The sequence below is a fragment of the Sceloporus occidentalis genome, unplaced genomic scaffold (genome assembly GCF_023333645.1).
Source record: "Sceloporus occidentalis isolate IW3139 unplaced genomic scaffold, rSceOcc1.0.p SCAF_40, whole genome shotgun sequence".
Lineage (NCBI taxonomy): Eukaryota > Metazoa > Chordata > Lepidosauria > Squamata > Phrynosomatidae > Sceloporus > Sceloporus occidentalis.
Genome location: NW_028317020.1, coordinates 3,327,625 through 3,345,895, shown reverse-complemented (window position 1 = coordinate 3,345,895; position 18,271 = coordinate 3,327,625). Strand labels below are relative to the sequence as shown.

At 40.5% G+C, this 18,271-nt stretch overlaps 1 protein-coding gene across 1 annotated transcript; it reads left to right on the top strand.

The window, feature by feature from the left end:
* Window positions 1-2,023: 2,023 nt before the first annotated feature.
* LOC149290224 (retinol dehydrogenase 14-like) lies at window positions 2,024-12,670 on the top strand. The gene is made up of 5 exons (XM_089489449.1): window positions 2,024-2,144; window positions 4,087-4,329; window positions 6,570-6,872; window positions 7,988-8,232; window positions 12,641-12,670. Exons 1-5 carry the CDS (start codon window positions 2,024-2,026, stop codon window positions 12,668-12,670), a joined length of 942 nt encoding a protein of 313 aa, XP_089345575.1.
* The last annotated feature ends 5,601 nt before the right edge of the window (window positions 12,671-18,271 follow it).

Genomic DNA, 18,271 nt, shown 5'->3' with positions numbered 1-18,271 from the left:
GGGCAGTGTATATGTGTGTATGTATGGGCAGGCGTGTTTAAGGACAGTGTATGTGTACATGTGTGTGTGGGCACTGGGCAGGCGTGTGTAACGGCAGTGTATACGTGTGTATGTATGGGCAGGCGGCGTGTGTAAGGGCAGTGCATGTCTATATGTGTGTGTTTATGGGCTGGCATGTGTAAGGGCAGTGTATAGGGGCGGACATGGGCAGTGTATGTTTGTGTGTATGGGCAGGTGTGTGTAAGGGCAGTGTATGTGTATATGTGTATGTATGGGGGTGAGGCTGTAGCCAGGGCCGGCCGAAGACTTAACGCCGCCTGGGGCGAAGTTTAAAATGCCGCCCCCCGCCAACGCCGGGGGGGGGGGCGGCATTATCTACCCCACCACCACCGGTACTTACCCTTAAACAGTCCTGCGGCGAGTCTCCCTGTGCTGCCACGGTGCCGGCTTGTAATGCTGAGCGCCGGAAATTCACGTCACTTCCGGCGCTCTGCATTACAAGCCGGCACCGAGACCGAACAGGGAAACTCGCCGCAGAGGAGAGAGAGAGGGGCGCCGAGCGGGTAAGCGAAAACCACTCGGTGCCCCTCTCTCTCTCCTCCGCTTCAAAAAAAACAAAAAAAAAACGCTTGGGGCGGCAAAGTGCCGCCCCTTCTGAAGTGCCGCCTGGGGCAATTGCCCCAGTCGGCTCCATTGTAGGGCCGGCCCTGGCTGTAGCCTCATAACTACAGGGACAGGGTATACAGGGGGGGGTACACGTGGGGGGCATAAAATTTTATTCTGCCCAGAGCAACCGTTGCTCTGGCTACAGCACTGTTATCTAGAATATATAGATTAATTAGGTATATATTATATGGTATATCATACACAAATAGACATTATATATATATATATATATAATAGAACAATGTAACATTACACCCTGACACCATTCAAATGGCAGTACTACACACTAGCGGCGATTTTTTTTAAAACCATCAAGCCCTCTTTTGACCGAATTCCGGGACGTAAAACGAGAAGCCTGGTGAGGATTGGCCATGTTTTGTGTCATTTTTATGTTCAGGCGGAGTTTAGGAAAAATCTGTCCAATAAGCGGAGAGGAGAGTAACACGGCGTCCAATAAGCTGTCAGGATATCACGGAAGTAGTAACAGCGTGTGTTTGGAGAGGTCTTTTCTGGCGTTATTGTGCTGGTGAATAGTGGTTCGTTGTGCCAGCGGGTGTGATGGGCAGCTGGGTTGTGTCCGGTTAGTGTACGGGAAGCTACTTGAAGGTTCATCTGTCCAGCGGAACCGTCCTCGTAGGTGTCAGGTGTATCATTCATTCCCCGTAGTACATGGGTTAATAGTATGCCCCCCCCCCTCCTATTGTAAACCATTCTGTCAACACAAGCGTACTATTAACCTTCTAGGCCCCGTCATTGCTCATCTTAAGTTTGCACGCGTTGTAGCATTATAAGTAATACTGAGTGGGAATTAATATGGTGCAGAGTTAGAGCAATAATTATACCAGTATATTACCTTGCTTTAGGAGCCAGTCATCAAATTTACACTCAACGTATTAAAGATCACTCACAGTCTGTGATGTTCCTTTAAATCTACATAAGCAAAGAATAACCTGGACATATCCTTAAGTAGAATTCAGATTCCTCTGCCAAACAACCCATTGTACAGCGCTTCAGCATATGATGGTGCACTATAAATTGATATGGGATTTTAATCGCAGAAGCAATTGAATTGGGATGATCAGTATAAGTAGTCATCAAAGGAAATGGATCGTTAAGTTACATAGTGTTGTGGTATTAAAAGTCTGATAATAGATAACTAGCATTGGCAAACAAAAAAAAAAAACAATTAAATTCAGGAGCACACGAATGAAATTACTCATAGTTCTGTATGGGACCGTTGCTCGGCCTCACTTTAGACAGTACATAAACATAAGAAGTCCTTGATCCAACTGTTTGGTGGACATCTATGTGATCTTTCACTTTGATTAATATTTGTGTCTTGATTTTGCAGAAGACGATGTATGTGTTGGCGACTGTGCTGGGAGCTTTACTGCTCACGATACTTTTACGGCGCTTCAAGAGCAGGCGTATGTGTCTTGATCCCAAAAGACTTGATAATAAAACCGTCCTTATAACCGGTGAGTTTCATCTGTTGACAATTTCCCTGAAGGTATTTTAGATCTCTTTACAACATTGTACTCTCCTGCCTTCCCTTTACCTTTCTTTACATCCTTTTCCCCATCTGTGATCATCAGCTGTTTTCCACCAAGTCTGCATTCATGCGCTATTCATTCACCTTCCCTGATGCATCTCAAAGTGGTTTATTCACTAAACAGGGAGTTTGCAGAGTATTTAAAAATTCTGATATCAGTATGCGTTCTAAAGGGCTAAACCCAGTGAGCATCTTTTCTGCAACAAGTGGCTGAGTGCCCTCGTTTAGAGAAGTCTCCTGAACAATGAATACTTATGGAAGTACCTTCATATGCATTCATTGAACGTGCAGAAAAAAGATCACTTACCTTAAGCAGCTGAAGCTCCAGAGCTGCAGAAGAATGCACCATCCTTGTTTCTTTATTTTGCCCCACTGATTGGCTTTCTAAAGCAGCCAATCAATGACAGGAAAATGTTCCTATCTAAATCAGCACGGTAAGTACGTCATATGCTAAGATGCATAGGGGACACCATCGGTATTTAAAGCTTTCTCTTTTGCATTGATGTGCATATAATGGCTGGAACGTCCATTCAATGCACATTAATATGCTCTGTAGTCTGCTTAATCACTGCACAGTATCTCTGTGTCTCATCTAATTTTTTTTAACCATTTCTGCTCCATGGCATCAATCCAGTTTCCTCCTTTTATTATTGTGGTGTATTTACAGTTCTCATTATGCTGAGATGTATGTCTTTTTAGCTCTGGCGATTTAATTTTTAGGGAGCATTTTCATTAATTCTCTGTCTGCTAGTGACACTGGTGCCAAGATTGTTTGATGCCTATCTTCTGGAATATGAACAACATGTTCATTTGGCTTTCATCCTCAGCGAGCGGATTAACGGAAATTATCCCTTACAGTTTAGATGGCTCAAGGGCTTTATCGTTATACTGTCGGTTTTTGAACCATTGAAAAGCCCTCTCTCTGTGTCATGCAACTCTTGATGTTTTCTTCTGGCATTGCGCATTTACAGAAGGCCATGTTGTGAGCTGGCTGCAAAAGTCCTCTTTAATGCCAGATGACCAAAACTTTCTCCAAAAGGTACATTTGTCCAGAATGGATGTTCAGATGTCTGTAAATGAATTGGTAACAACAGAGACATAGGCAGTTGAAGGAAGCTTTATCTGTGCCACCTGCTCTCTGTGTGACTCCTGGCGTGTCTTCAGAGCTGTGTCAATCCACTCGACTCCCACAGTGGAAGTGTCATCTCTTAGCTGTGGTGCCCTGCAAGCTTCTGCTTTCTTTGCTGCACATTTTTTTTTTATTTAATTACAAGGAAAATGGATCGTGTAGGATGCTGCTTCAGTTTATTTTTCAATTTTTCCTAGTTGACAGTTGATAAGTCTGACGTCATTGAAAAATAGAATAGGCATCCTGTTTTCTTTGAAGTTGTATTGTTACTCATTTAAAACAGGAAACCGATTAATGTTCCTGACAGCTCCAGTAAAGAAGAATGCATATTAAACTACTTTAATATGAATTTAGAAAAACAAAAGCATTTATCTGAGATGAAAGCTGACCTCCTCCTCCTCTTTGGTTTGACGATTCTTACCACTGATTGGCTGATTGAAAGGACTCCAAATTAAATTAATTGGAGAGATTTCTGAGGATGCGCAAGAGGAACTGTTCATGCAGGGAAAATAGCGGGGAGAGGGAACAAGGGACACTACGGAAAGTTATGGGACCCTCTTGGCTATCATATGTTTTAAAGTATGTATGATGGCCTGAGTGTCCATTTAAAAACAAGATCTTTATAGGTTGACATTTTTCCCATAACTTATAGTTAACATGATCCCTGTATGAAATTGGTTTCAGTGATTACTACTATCTTTCAGAGTAATTAAATATCTGATTGTTTATTAAATATCAGGTGGGATATCGGGGATTGGTAAAGAGACCGCTATAGCCCTGGCAAAGCGAGGAGCCCGTGTCATCATCACCAGCGACAATGAGCAGAAAGGGGAGGAAGCTCTGCGACACATCAAGAGGGAGAGTACCAGCGTGAATGTACGGTTCCTGCCTCTAAATATGGCAAATCTGCAAAACATCCGAGATTTCTGCAAAGAGTTCCTCAAGAGCGAGAAGAGGCTAGATATCCTCATCAACAATGAAGGTAAATCTGTACCATCGACTCGGCTTAACTCTCTGCGTACGTAGCAAATGGTATGTTGGGAGCTGTTTAGTGATTGTTATGCTTAGCACCTCAAGCAATCTAACCCCTACATTATACAACAAATTACTTTTGAATTGCCATAACTCTTACTTCATTGTAGTTAATGCCAAAATATTATTGTTATTTTTCATAGTACCAGCACTGCTTGACCCCAATAAGAGTACCCCACAGATTTAACCCCGTCCTTATCCTATGGACGTACATGCACGTTCTCAAAATGTGTGCCAAGGTTATGTTTTGGACATATCTGTACGTCATGAATTTTTTGCAGAAGCACGGACATCTCCATGCAGCTGCACTGGAAATTAGGCTGTACTGGCTGGAGGGATTTTTTTTTTTTTAACGAAATATAAAAAAAAAATAAAAAAAAAAAATAAGAAAATAAGCAATACAGTGAGCCTAGTGATGCCATTACATAAAGGATCTCTATCCATATTGCACTGATAACGGTTCAATAAAAAATAAATATAATTTAAAAACAGCTCTAACTTCCCATTGCCCTAGCACTACATGTAAACATTATAACCCCCCCTTCCTAGTTCACTACTCCCAAACATCTTAAGTCAGAAGAATAAAAAATATAAAAATACTATCCTATAGGATACTCTATGAGGGATGGATGTGGCTGTATAGAACATAACAAAATTATGGGGTATGTCTGTAATCAGAGGATGTTGGGTTATTGTTCATCAGTGGCACCTATAGTTTCAAATGCAAGCCCTAATTTGTGTGGGTACATCAGACATGGAAAAGGGGAATCTTGATTAAACCACTTGGTAAAAATGGCAACAAACCTACGGCAAGGCATTAACTATACCGTTTGCAGGCCAGGCAAGCTCTTCTTGCAGTAGTTCAATGGGCTTGCCTAGCATTATACTCCATGAAGTTAGGGAGTTGAAAATAAATATTCACTGTGCAGTACATCAGTCCTCACAGACATGAGTGGTAAGTAAAAATACATTGTGATGCTTATATTGTGAGACCTTTTTTTTCTTCATTGGTCAGTAAATGCTAAGGCCTTTAACTTTAACAGAGCAATTAAAAATAAATCAAATCCTATTGCTACATCAGTTGCATTGCTATTCATTTAATGTACTACTGAGGATTAACTACTTGTATCCAAACACCTGACTTACTAAATAATCACATAGCACATAACGCTTCACACAGAACTGGAATGTCTAGGTAATGACATGCAAATGAAGACACTGCTTCTCTCCACTTGTAACCAGTGCTGAAAGCAATTATTTGCTCAAGTGGATCAATGTTAGTGGATTGAAGCCAAAAGAATTAACGTACAAGTACTCATTTGCATGGCTCATTAAAGAAACCCTGGTGCACTGTGTTTTATGAGGTTTTTGTGGTGCAGCAGGGTTTTTTGGACCAGTTTGAGGCTTGTTAATTTTCATATTACATCTTTCCATTCAGTATATATTGGAATGTAGCTTTGAAGAAGAACGAACCTTTCACATTTTATAACAGTATATAGTTTTTTGGGTGCACATATTCGCTTGACCACTGAAGAAGAAGAAAAAAAAACACTGCAGTGTTCATTACGTTTACACGATTGGTACACTAGATGGCGCTATTGGTTTTGCACCAAACAAATGTCCGTTGTGTTTTGTTGAATAGGTTGATAATACCATCGATTAAAATGCAATGCATGTTAATTAGAATAACAATTATACATGTTAATAGTTTATTCTGTTGGAGAAATTGTGTTTTCAGAATATCTAGCTGGAAACAAATGCTTGGTTTCAATCTCCATACAAGGCTGGTTGAGAAATTAAACCAGAGAATTCTATGAGTATGAATATTATTTCAGTGGAGGTCAGGCCATACACTCACAAAATCAGACTTGTAAGTAAGTGGCAGAATACCAAAGAATCTGTTTCCGTTACCCCTGTGTTTCATGTTTTTGTATCTGGTGTTCTTCCATGCTACAGGAGACATTGAGCAAGTGTCTCATCACTGTCCCTGAATTACATCTACATGACGTTGCACCTCTAATATTGAGTGGTCTCTGGTTATATATGACTCATATGAAATGTACTGCTTCCAATTGTTTACTGGTTAAAATATTTTAAGAAGCTGTCTTTATGTATGTATTAATATTCTACTAGTAATTAATATTTTTTATATACTATAGGCTAGCTGACATCTTACTTTGTAATTTACAGGAGTTCCAGCAGTGTTAGACTGGACAGAGAATGACTTCAGTATGTGTTTTGGTGTTAACCACCTGGGACCATTCCTTCTTACCAACCTTTTGCTGGAACGCCTTATTAGTTGTACTCCTAGCCGCGTTATAACGGTCACCTCCAATGTTCACAAGTATCAGAAACTGGATTTCGCTGATTTAAACTATAATATAGTTCCTCTTTTCACATATTGTCGCAGCAAGCTGGCAAATGTTTATTTCACTCAGGAGCTGGCCCAACAAGCTGGGAGACATGGAGTCACAGCATGTGCTGTTCATCCAGGTCAGTTGAAATGTTGAATTAGTATTTTCAGGAAATGAGTTGTAATCCTAATAAGAAAAAATGAATATAGCCATTTATCAATATTACCCATATGACAAGCAGTAGCAAGATTCCCCTTTGTGCTGCAGAGTCCTTAGTGGTGTGAACATGTCACTTGGTTGCTGAACTTTGAAACCCTCTGGAACCAACCGGGTATTTAATCCCAGTTAATAGAATTGGAGAAGCTCTTGTTGCGTTGATCTTTGTAGAGTTCAGGGTGCTCAGGGACTTGTACCAAGTTACTCAAACTATTTGCTTCGCTGAACATGCAGTGTTTCACTGATGAACTTTCTGCCACACTATATTGCAAGACAGGCTAAAGTGCTAGAACTTTATTAAACAAATACTTGGTTACTCCTTTAAAAAAATAAAGACACTGAATTTATGTATACAATTAATATGAAATTAAATGTATCCAGAATGTTTTTTTTTGTTTTTTTTATAAACTATCATTTGAGGTCACTTTTTTGTTTTTCTAGAAAAGCAAACTTTGTCCAGTAACATAACATCAAATAGATCCGAAATACAGTGCAGACATTGTTAATATTGTAAATGACTATTGTAGCTGGAAACAGCTGATTTTTTTTAATGGAATATCTTTATTGCTGTACAGAGGCCCTTTATCACTCCCATCACTCCTGTGTTCCAATGACACCGTGTTCCAACTTGCGATCCAAGTTTAAGTTAAAAATAGATCATTAGAAAAACTTTTTGCAGTTTTGTGATGTGTAGCCATGGTTTATAATTATTAAGGATTCAAGCTTTTTGCCGACATATGAAACTCTTTCACTTATTTTATAAAGGAGAGGATGTCTCTATTAAGTGAGTTATTGTGATTGATTTGTTTTTCAAGTGCTACTTCTGTGGTTAATTTGCTTGGACTTCATTTTTTTCTGAAGTGGTTTAGAGATATTTTTGTGTGCATTAGCTGCGAACTGTACATCATTTCTCTATACTAGTTCATCTTTCATTTTTATTTCAGTTAGAGCAGGTGTCTTTTTTCCCCAAAACAACTTATTTTGGCATAACATATGTACTTATTATAGTGTTGACGCTTATATGTCTCCTCTTGACAGGTTATGTTGTTGGCAGCTGGACATCCCAGTTTTCCATCCTCTTCCGGATAGTGATGTACGTCTTCACTTCAATGTTTTTCATTTCCTGCGAGGATGGTGCTCAGACTGTCATATATTGCGCAGTGTCAGATGAAATTCTCCAGCACAATGGAGGCTACTTCTCAGACTGCAAGCTGTGCAAATTGCGCCCGCATGTTCAGGATGCGGGCATTGCCAAAAAACTATGGGAGGCAAGCGAGACTATGGTTGGTCTTACCTCTTCCCCAAGAGACCACTTAGCAACAAGAACAAAGTAGACGTTAGTTTTGTTTATTTGCAACAGTTGGACTACAGTATCAAATATATCCGTGCTGTCAATACTAAATCAGTTTGACATTATCACTGCATGAAATTGATTTGCATTCACTTCAAAGCTACATATTCACTGCCTAGCTCCTAGGATAAGGTCCCGTAGTAAAGTTTAACTAATATATATATATATATATATATATATATATATATATATATATATATATATATATGTTCTCCTTTTCAAACACGGCTGACTGACTGGACAGGAGCCAATATGTAAACTACGTTTTCAACAATTGACTTGCCCTGGTAAAATCACGTTTGTATAATTGTTTCTGTTTTTGCCATTTCTCTCTCTAACTCTCACTACCAGAGCATATTTCAGTTTGCAAGGACAGGTTTTAGTATATTGTCAACTTTTAATTTATGTTTTTGGAACAGTACCTTTTATTTCATAAAACAGCTTGAATTTTACACATCAAAACAGCTCAGTTTTCCAAAAATATACTTCTTAAACGGTGTATTATATGACAAGATAGCTCATCATTGTATAAAGTTGCTTGGCTTTTTGAAGAGATACAATAAGTTGTTTACGGGATAGAACTACCCCCGGTAAACAGAATAACACCAGCAAGACATGCATTTCCTAAAAGCAGACAAATTAAGGTTTCAGAATTACCAGGTGAATGGTCCTCTGAATGAAGAACCATTGATTTTGAAAGTTTGTATATATCAAGAGATATTTGCAGGTATCACACCTGTTCTTTAATGTTATGCAGGCAATAACACGATCGTGAAATTGTAAAATGATTGTTCTTTCATGTGTGTGGTTGCATGTTGTATATCACAGTTCTGTTTTATTTATTCATGTTTGCTTGACACGTGGCTTCCTTGCTGAATGTATATAGGGCACATTAAATGCAAGCAAACCATATTTTTGGGGCGTATGTGTTCTTAATTATACCACAAAAAAGTATTGCGCCAATATTACCAAAACTGTTTAAATAATAATAAAGAATTAGGAGCTTAGCTATAATGTGCAAAATAAAAATGCTTTAGTCTTTAGTCTGCAGCTAATATAAAGCACTTGCCAGTTAGGGATTTGACTTCTCATTGACAGCTCTTGATTCCTGATACATAGGTATATGGACGCACCGTCTACTTAGTGGATTTACTTTTTCATTTCTACCCATTGCTGACAGTATAAAATCAAGCATGGGATAATGCAATTTCCATAGAAAAAAGTCCCTGCAGAGCTCAGGGATTTTTGATGTGGAGTTGTTATATGAATTGCCAACAAGTCAGTTTGTCAAATTTCTGCCCTCCTAGAGCTACCCTAGTCTGCTGTTATTGTGAAATGTCTAGGAGCAATGACAATTCACCCACAAAGTGGTAGGCCACATATCAGCCGCTCAAAAACTGTTGATCGGGAGCTATATTAAATAGTTTTTCACATCTGAGCAGCCACACACAAGAGAAGGCTGGAGTGCTTTAACACTTACTGCCATTGTACTATAGAGCAGTGTAAGCATTATCTGGAGTGATGAATAACACTTCACCAAGTGGGTGTCCAATGGATGATTAAGGGTCTGGCAAATTCTAGAATGCCTGGAGCTCTGACTGCAAACAAACAACTTTGGGATGAAACGGAACACGGACTTAAGCTGATAATTTTGTGGTTGAAAGGAAGAAAATTTGAACACCTAGTGAAAAGCCCTCCCAGAAGAGTGAGGGACAGCAAACAAAGGGACAACTCCATATTTATGCCCATGAATTTGGGATGAGATGTTTGTCAAGCAGGTGTCCACATAACTTTTTGCGATGTAGTATAGATTAGGGCCTGGCTACCACTGCCAGACAGAAAGCGCTCTGTAGATAATTAAAAGTCATTAAAATTACACAGCATTGGTCTAATAGTATGTTCATGGATAGTAATATTTGTTTAGTCACATAACATTTCATAATGATTTATACAGATGTGCCACCAGCTCCATAATTGCATTGATCCCTTGTTAATGCCAAAAACCTGTTTGATTACGGTCCTTTTATCCCCACATTATAGGTTTTGGTTTCATCCGATTTGTCCTTTTGTGATCTCTGCAATAAATCATGGCTCCATAGTAATTTCAAGCAGGATTTGAAATAAAGTAATAAAATGATGTTGCCTGTCAATTTATTAGATATTTGATTTTGTTTGGCTACCGTAGTCTTTTGTTTCCCAATATAACTTTAGGGAGAAAGCAGAATAAAAGCAGTGGAATAGCCCATTTTCCATTGAGCACAGCATCCCCATGCACTCGTAGTGATTTAGTAGTATGCTTCCAATACAATGGTTTAATCATTACCTGGATGCATGTTATTTTGGCACCATAAAGCTGCAAAAAACACAGATGTATTACTAGTTTGTAGATCTGCATGTTTAAATATTAAATAGGCTCTACATTGCAACATAATTTAAAAGCAGTTTAAACTCTAATGCTATGTTTAGTCATTTATCTGTAAGTTGTAGAAGGTAGTTGTTGTGGTCGTGGCCTGTTTTATGCAAAATTATGCTAATATTTAAATACACAATTTAGACAAAACACATCTAACAATACAACAATAAATTTGATTCAGGAATACAGTTAAATTATGTAAAGACGAATACCAACAGATGTTATGATGTATAATGATATACTTTATTAATACCTCTAGCGGTAAAAACAATATATCGAAAAAGGTTACCATAACAAAGTTACAGACAGTCAACAATTATATTCTAATAACATTGTAATAACATATGTACTTAACTTCAGAGAGTATCAGCATATCAAATCACTCCTTTGGTGTTCAGTTTCCAAAATGGCTCTAGATACCAGGATCATATAGAAGACTTTAAAGGATTCTTTCAGTAGTTGTTTCCTAATTCTTAGTTACAATACTAGGCACGTAACTAGTCCTAGCTTCTTGGCACTTAACTAGCCCAAGATGGAAGAGCAGCTTTCTATTTCATACTTTTCTCTGGCAAACTTTTACAGCTCCCTTAGCTTCTGCCATGCTGCTTCCTTCCTGTCCTTCCAGTCTCCTCTGCTCCTCCCCCTTCTTCCTGGAGTTCCTGATATCCCATTGTTCCTGGCATAGCCCACATGGCTTTTCATGTAGGTAGCCATTATCTATGGTCTAGATAAACAATAGATGTACACATCACTCACTCTCTAGTGCTACCTGGTGGTAGAGGTAAGGCACTTCTTAAACAATAGAACTAATTGGTATTGTAATGTATGCCACAGTTAGGGGAGTGGTTTATCCAAAGGGAGATACAGATATTGCGTCTGTGACGTGAATCACTAATAATGGACGATGCAATCCATGTCCACAACATTCCACCTCTTGATTCACATCATATAGTAATAATACATAAATGTATCTCTCCAGAAAATAATCCCCCCACCATGGCACTCATTTCACAGATATCTTGTACATACAAACATATAAAAAACATAACAGTTATAATAACCCTAAATGTTATTCCCAAAAGATTGTCCAACTGAATCTTTCCCTCGTGTGACACTCCTCTTGCTCTTGATCGATCTTGATCCTGTCAAGACAGCAATTCCAATAAAATCCCTGCGAGTGGAACTTCATGCTCCCATCTGCGTGAAATGTCTTATCCTCAATAGAAAGCCAGGATATCTTAAAAAGGACACCAATCTGCTAAAGAGAAAAGAGGACACGGTGAAGCATCACACTTATCATTGCACTACAAATCATGCACAACAGTACATTTGCTGCCTTCCTGACTAAAGCCTAGTCCTCCATCTTCCTAGAACAGCATTATCCCTCGGTCATCCTTATACTACCAGGGCTGATTTGGATATCCAAATGGATTTCTAATCCAATTCAGTTCCCGGGGTTCTGAAAACAATACAACCCTCTTCCACAAAGCAAACATCAATGTTTCATTTCTTTACATCAACCCCTCATGTTTCATACTCTGACATCCTCTTCAACCCAAATTCCCACACTATAATATTTTGTAGTCAGTACTTTACTAAAGAATAATGGTTGCAAACCCTTTCCCACTCTCTATCACTACTGGGGACAGTACTCGAATGAGCTCTCCTAAAAACTCTTTGCACCACTCTACCATCCTAGTAGCTTTAGGTGGTAGGCAAGGGACCACTATATGCTTAGTGGTAATTGGATAATACAAAAGTCCATATATGCAAACGTTCATCTCTTTTGGTTCTTCCTTGAATTCTTTTAACAGTCTCTTCTTGCTGGATCCACAACAAGCCACAACTCTTCTGGCAATTCAATCCACCTCTAGGTCTTCAGTCTCCACAGCTGAACTGCCTAATCTGCCCATCTTTTTTTCTTTAGGGCTACTTTGTGCGGCCACCCTCTTCATGAGGAATCAACTACTCATTCTCTTTCTCTGAGTAAATTCACATGTTCTGTGAGCCATTTTTTAACAGGTTTGCAGCTGCAGGAGTACGGAATTACAATGTACTCTGTGACTGGCAACCTTGCTCGATGTTTCTTCTTTGTATCTTTATAATCTGCCACTGTTAATTGTTCTTGCATTATGCTCAACTTGATGCACTACCTGTATGTATACAATTTCTTCTTCCAGGCAGAGCCAACTTGTTTGTTCACCACTGGTGCAATGAGAATTAAAGAGAGCATTCGCTTATTCAATCCCAGCCTGCCACGTGTCTGCCTGTTTACATATACATTCATCTGCATTGACTTACTCTGAACCGCAGCACTCACTAATGGTGCTGCTGCATCCACATCCAGATTGTCAGCAGTCAACCCAGAGTCATCCGACTTTTAAAACAGGCAAGACAAACGTGTTAATAGAGCTGTCAGCTGGTCGAATATCTACCTCTTTTCTGTCCTCCAGGCTGTCGGTTCTGCACATGGCAAACCGGCATGGCTGAGGAAGAAACATTTACAGGTTTTACATGTTCCCTTAAGTGGTTTTTACAAGGGACGCATGAAAACAAACACCCCTCACTAATAGTTTCCGTACTGTCCCGTTTCATATGATTAACCCCTGACTTCTGACTTGCAAATTTGGAAAGAGTTAAAACACCTGCAGGGACTTCAATTGTCAAAGGGCTGTCCTGCAACACCTCTTTAGTTTCTGCCCCCCTTATCCATACCCCATTCTGTTTCCTTGCCTTATCCCTCCCCCCAGCAACCTGTTGGCACCGATCTCTAGTTGATACTGTTGCCACATTTACCACTGGGAGCACACCATCTTGTAATAATGGGGAGGTCATGGCCCTGTTAATCGTCCTGCCATCTTTATCATTAGGTAGGGGTGGCTCTTCTAAATGTACATTGGTATGTATGTTTAAATGTGGAGAAGTCTTTGTCAGTGACTCACTAATACTACAAGGGTTGTAAGCAACTTTGTGTACCTGCCTAAGCCTTCTCACTACCGATTTCCACTTTTTAAACATCTCTGCAGTAGAAATACCATTTATCTCTTCTCTGGGTACACCATTCTGTAACAAGTCATGCCACATTTGCCTTCTAGTCATCCTACTCGGATTTCCATCCGACTTTTGTGCTGAAAATTGCACTCTAGCCTTTTCTGCTGTATAAACACTCTTAGTCTCTTTGGTTTCCATGTTTAACTCTTCTATCTCAGCCAATAGGGTGGTTACATGGTGTATTTTTCTATTGTTTCCCATTCCATAGAGCAGAGATAGCAGGGGAACTTTTAGATATGGCAGTGCAGTCTTTAGAAGCTTTGACCGCATGCTAGCTGTAAAATCCTCCATATCAGGGCCTTTCCAATTACCCTTGTTCAATCCTGCAACACAACCCATAATCCTTACATGATTTATGGCATCTTTAATTGTTACCCAAGGGGTCGATGGCTCAATATCTGAGTGTGATGGATAAACTTGTAATAAAGCATGGCGAACCATGTCTACCAATGAAAAGTTCCCCCTAATCTCTCTCACCCTCCGTAATGCCTGCATGAGCTGCAGATTCAGTGTCAGCTGCCCCATACTTATGGCTTCCCTTGCACTCAACAGCACACTGTCAGCTCCTCCATCCCACATGCGTAGTAACCACTCGCCCGCATTTTCACCCACTTGCTGTTTATGTGTCTTAGCCAGCTCAATGAGCTCCATATGTGTGTAACTCTTTACCACTTCCTTCATCTCATCACGTGCACCATTTCTCCAACCATGCTCCCTATCTTGGTCGCAGTGTATTCTCCTTTTCTGCTGTTGTATAATGATAGGACAGGCCTGTCGCCGGTCCAGTTCATTATCATCTTCAGAAAAGGACACATACGCATCATCGGATGACCGGAGAGTCTCTGCAAGATCCCATGTGGGATCTGCCACCATTGCTCGCACCTTACTTACAGACTCTAGTTTTCTACATCTCTGCAACCTCCTGTGCTTGATCTTGCTTACCATTAAGTTAGTACATTTCTCTTCTAGAGCAGCCACATGGCACGCATTACTACGCATACATTCTTTGGTCATAACTAAAGAATCTTTGACTTCCTGCAACTCTTTCTTTAATGCTTCATTTCTCTGCACCTCGCGGCTAAGGGCCTGCACAACTATCCAGCCTGTGGTGGCAGCGGCTTTCCGCTCTTTGTTGGAGTAAACTCCTAGGTCTAAACGTAATGCCTGCACACCAAGTTCAGTACCAGCATCAGGATAGACTGGAGCTGCATATTTTATCAGTTCCTCAGCAATGGCTTTCCAACTACCAAATTCTGCCCATACAGGAATTGTTCCATATTTTGATCTTTCTTGCCCTGCTACAGCTGCTTTCTGTTTGAGTGTTCTGAACATCTTTACACACTATTACAAGCAAGTTCTATGCACTAGACTCTCTACTGTAATATAGGGGTTATGCACTAGAGTTTAAACACACAAACACATGGCTTTAGAGCACTAGAGCGTAAACATACAAATCTGTAACTTTATGCGATAAATGCACAGTAAATACACGGTATTCTCATTAATAATCTTTACTGTATCCTGCCGACTACGCCAATTGTTGTGGTCGTGGCCTGTTTTATGCAAAATTATGCTAATATTTAAATACACAATTTAGACAAAACACATCTAACAATACAACAATAAATTTGATTCAGGAATACAGTTAAATTATGTAAAGACGAATACCAACAGATGTTATGATGTATAATGATATACTTTATTAATACCTCTAGCGGTAAAAACAATATATCGAAAAAGGTTACCATAACAAAGTTACAGACAGTCAACAATTATATTCTAATAACATTGTAATAACATATGTACTTAACTTCAGAGAGTATCAGCATATCAAATGACTCCTTTGGTGTTCAGTTTCCAAAATGGCTCTAGATACCAGGATCATATAGAAGACTTTAAAGGATTCTTTCAGTAGTTGTTTCCTAATTCTTAGTTACAATACTAGGCACGTAACTAGTCCTAGCTTCTTGGCACTTAACTAGCCCAAGATGGAAGAGCAGCTTTCTATTTCATACTTTTCTCTGGCAAACTTTTACAGCTCCCTTAGCTTCTGCCATGCTGCTTCCTTCCTGTCCTTCCAGTCTCCTCTGCTCCTCCCCCTTCTTCCTGGAGTTCCTGATATCCCATTGTTCCTGGCATAGCCCACATGGCTTTTCATGTAGGTAGCCATTATCTATGGTCTAGATAAACAATAGATGTACACATCACTCACTCTCTAGTGCTACCTGGTGGTAGAGGTAAGGCACTTCTTAAACAATAGAACTAATTGGTATTGTAATGTATGCCACAGTTAGGGGAGTGGTTTATCCAAAGGGAGATACAGATATTGCGTCTGTGACGTGAATCACTAATAATGGACGATGCAATCCATGTCCACAACAGTAGTATTCCACAAAAGTAACACAAATATTAATTCATCAATACACAGTGGCTTCTAGCACAGAGAACATTTTTACAATTATAGACCATGAACAGATCCTCTAGTGCTATTGCAATATGGATGAATACAAAATTAAAAATAACATTATCGTTGACAACATAATTTAAAAAAAAAAAAAAAATATGAAAACAGCTAAGGCATACTGGTTCAGAAGACATAGAGGACCTAGAGTAAAGCTCGCAAGCTTTCAGTCAATTTGTAGGTTGAAGGAGAACAGGACAGAAGTTGAGAGACTGACTGGACAAGAATGATTTGCTGTTGGAGAATGTCAAGTGGTAAAGTCTTGGAGATTGCCAAGGTGGGAAAACAATTTGTGTTTACAAATAAAAGCAGAGATATTGGGGGGTGCAGTGTAGTTAATTACTATGTGACCAAGGGTCAAGCATTTGTCAATTTTATTCTGGAGGTTATAGGGAACCGATAGAGCACGGTGGGGTAGCAGATGAAGAAGATGAGTCTGGCAATGCTTTTAAGAATAGATGAATAGTGAAAGGAAGAAGAGAGGGAGATTAGTTTGCAGGGAGTTGCAAGGTTCCAGGTGGAATACTACAAGGCAATGTATTCGTATTTTAGTTGTGTCCTGTTTGAGGAGTATGCGTTTGAGATGTATTTGACAGGGGAAGGAGGCAGGGTTTGATGAATTACTTGGATGTGAAGGAGAGAACAGAGTCCAATGTAACATAAAGGCAGTGGACTTGGATTGTTGGGCAAATTGTAGAATTCTTAACTGTGGTGGAGACATTAGGTATTGGGACAAAGATGATGGGGGAAAGCCCAGTAGCTCAGTGTTTGAGATTTTGAGCTTGGAGCAGGGGGCATGGGCGTGGAACCCCTAAAAATCTGGGGGGGACAGCATTTTCCCCCCATCAGATCCCCACTTTCTCCCCATCTCTCACACTATCTACCCCCTCTCCCCCATCTCACACTTTCTTACTATCTACCCCCTCCCTACCCTCCCTTCTCACACTATCAATCACTAGCAATCACACTCCTATCATACCCAGGTAGCCAGTACATGCTGGTACAGGGTGGCTGTAAGTGATGTGCAGACCCCATATTGCTGGCAGCATCAATACACAAGGGGGGCAGCTAGCTAGGTTTCAGCATGTACTGGCTAACAGCAATCACAGTCCCATCATGCCTAGGTTCCAGCACTTACACATCCAACCAGTAAATGCTGGAACCTAGGCATGATGGGACTGTGATTGCTGTTAGCAATCACACTCCTATCATGCCAAGTCAGCCAGTACATGCTGGTACAGGGTGGCTGTAAGTGATGTGCAGACCCCATACTGCTGGCAGCATTAATACACAAGGGGGGCAGCTAGCTAGGTTTCAGCATGTACTGGCTGACTTGGCATGATAGGAGTGTGATTGCTAACTGCAATCACAGTCCCATCATGCCTAGGTTCCAGCACTTACACATCCATGCTATCACACATACACTCATTCATTCATATACTCATTCATTCACAGATTCATTCCCCCACTCACGCATACTGATTCAAACACCCTCCACACCCTCTTACCTGCACTGCAGCTCCTCGATGGCGCTCACAGACTTCAGCAGGGGGCGCGGTCTCCCTCTGCATTCTCTGGTTCTGCACAGAGGAAGCAGGATGTGATGTGATGTCACGTGAACTCTGCTGGGTTTCGCTTCCTCTGTACAGTACAGAAGACCCTCCCACAGGTAAAAAGCAGGGCTCTTGTTGTAGCAGGGCTCAAGCTGCGGACCGCGTAAGATCGGTTGCCCTGGCTGCTGATCTTACGCGGGCCGCACCTCGAGGTCTCGCGGGCCGCATTTGCGGCGTTTCTATTGGGGGGGTTCCTACGGCCCTGGGGGGGATTTCTTAATTATCGGTCCCCCCCGCATGAGTTACTGGGGGGGGATCTGTCCCCCCCGTCCCTCCCGGTTCCTACGCCCATGGTAGGGGGGTGCAATTCAGGATTCAATTTCAAAGTGGAACTGAAATCCAAAAGAAGATATTAGATCACCAACAGGAGATGTAGGCGAGATGAATAAGTGCCAAAGAAGAAGATGGTGAAAGTGTGAGAGAGATAAGGTTT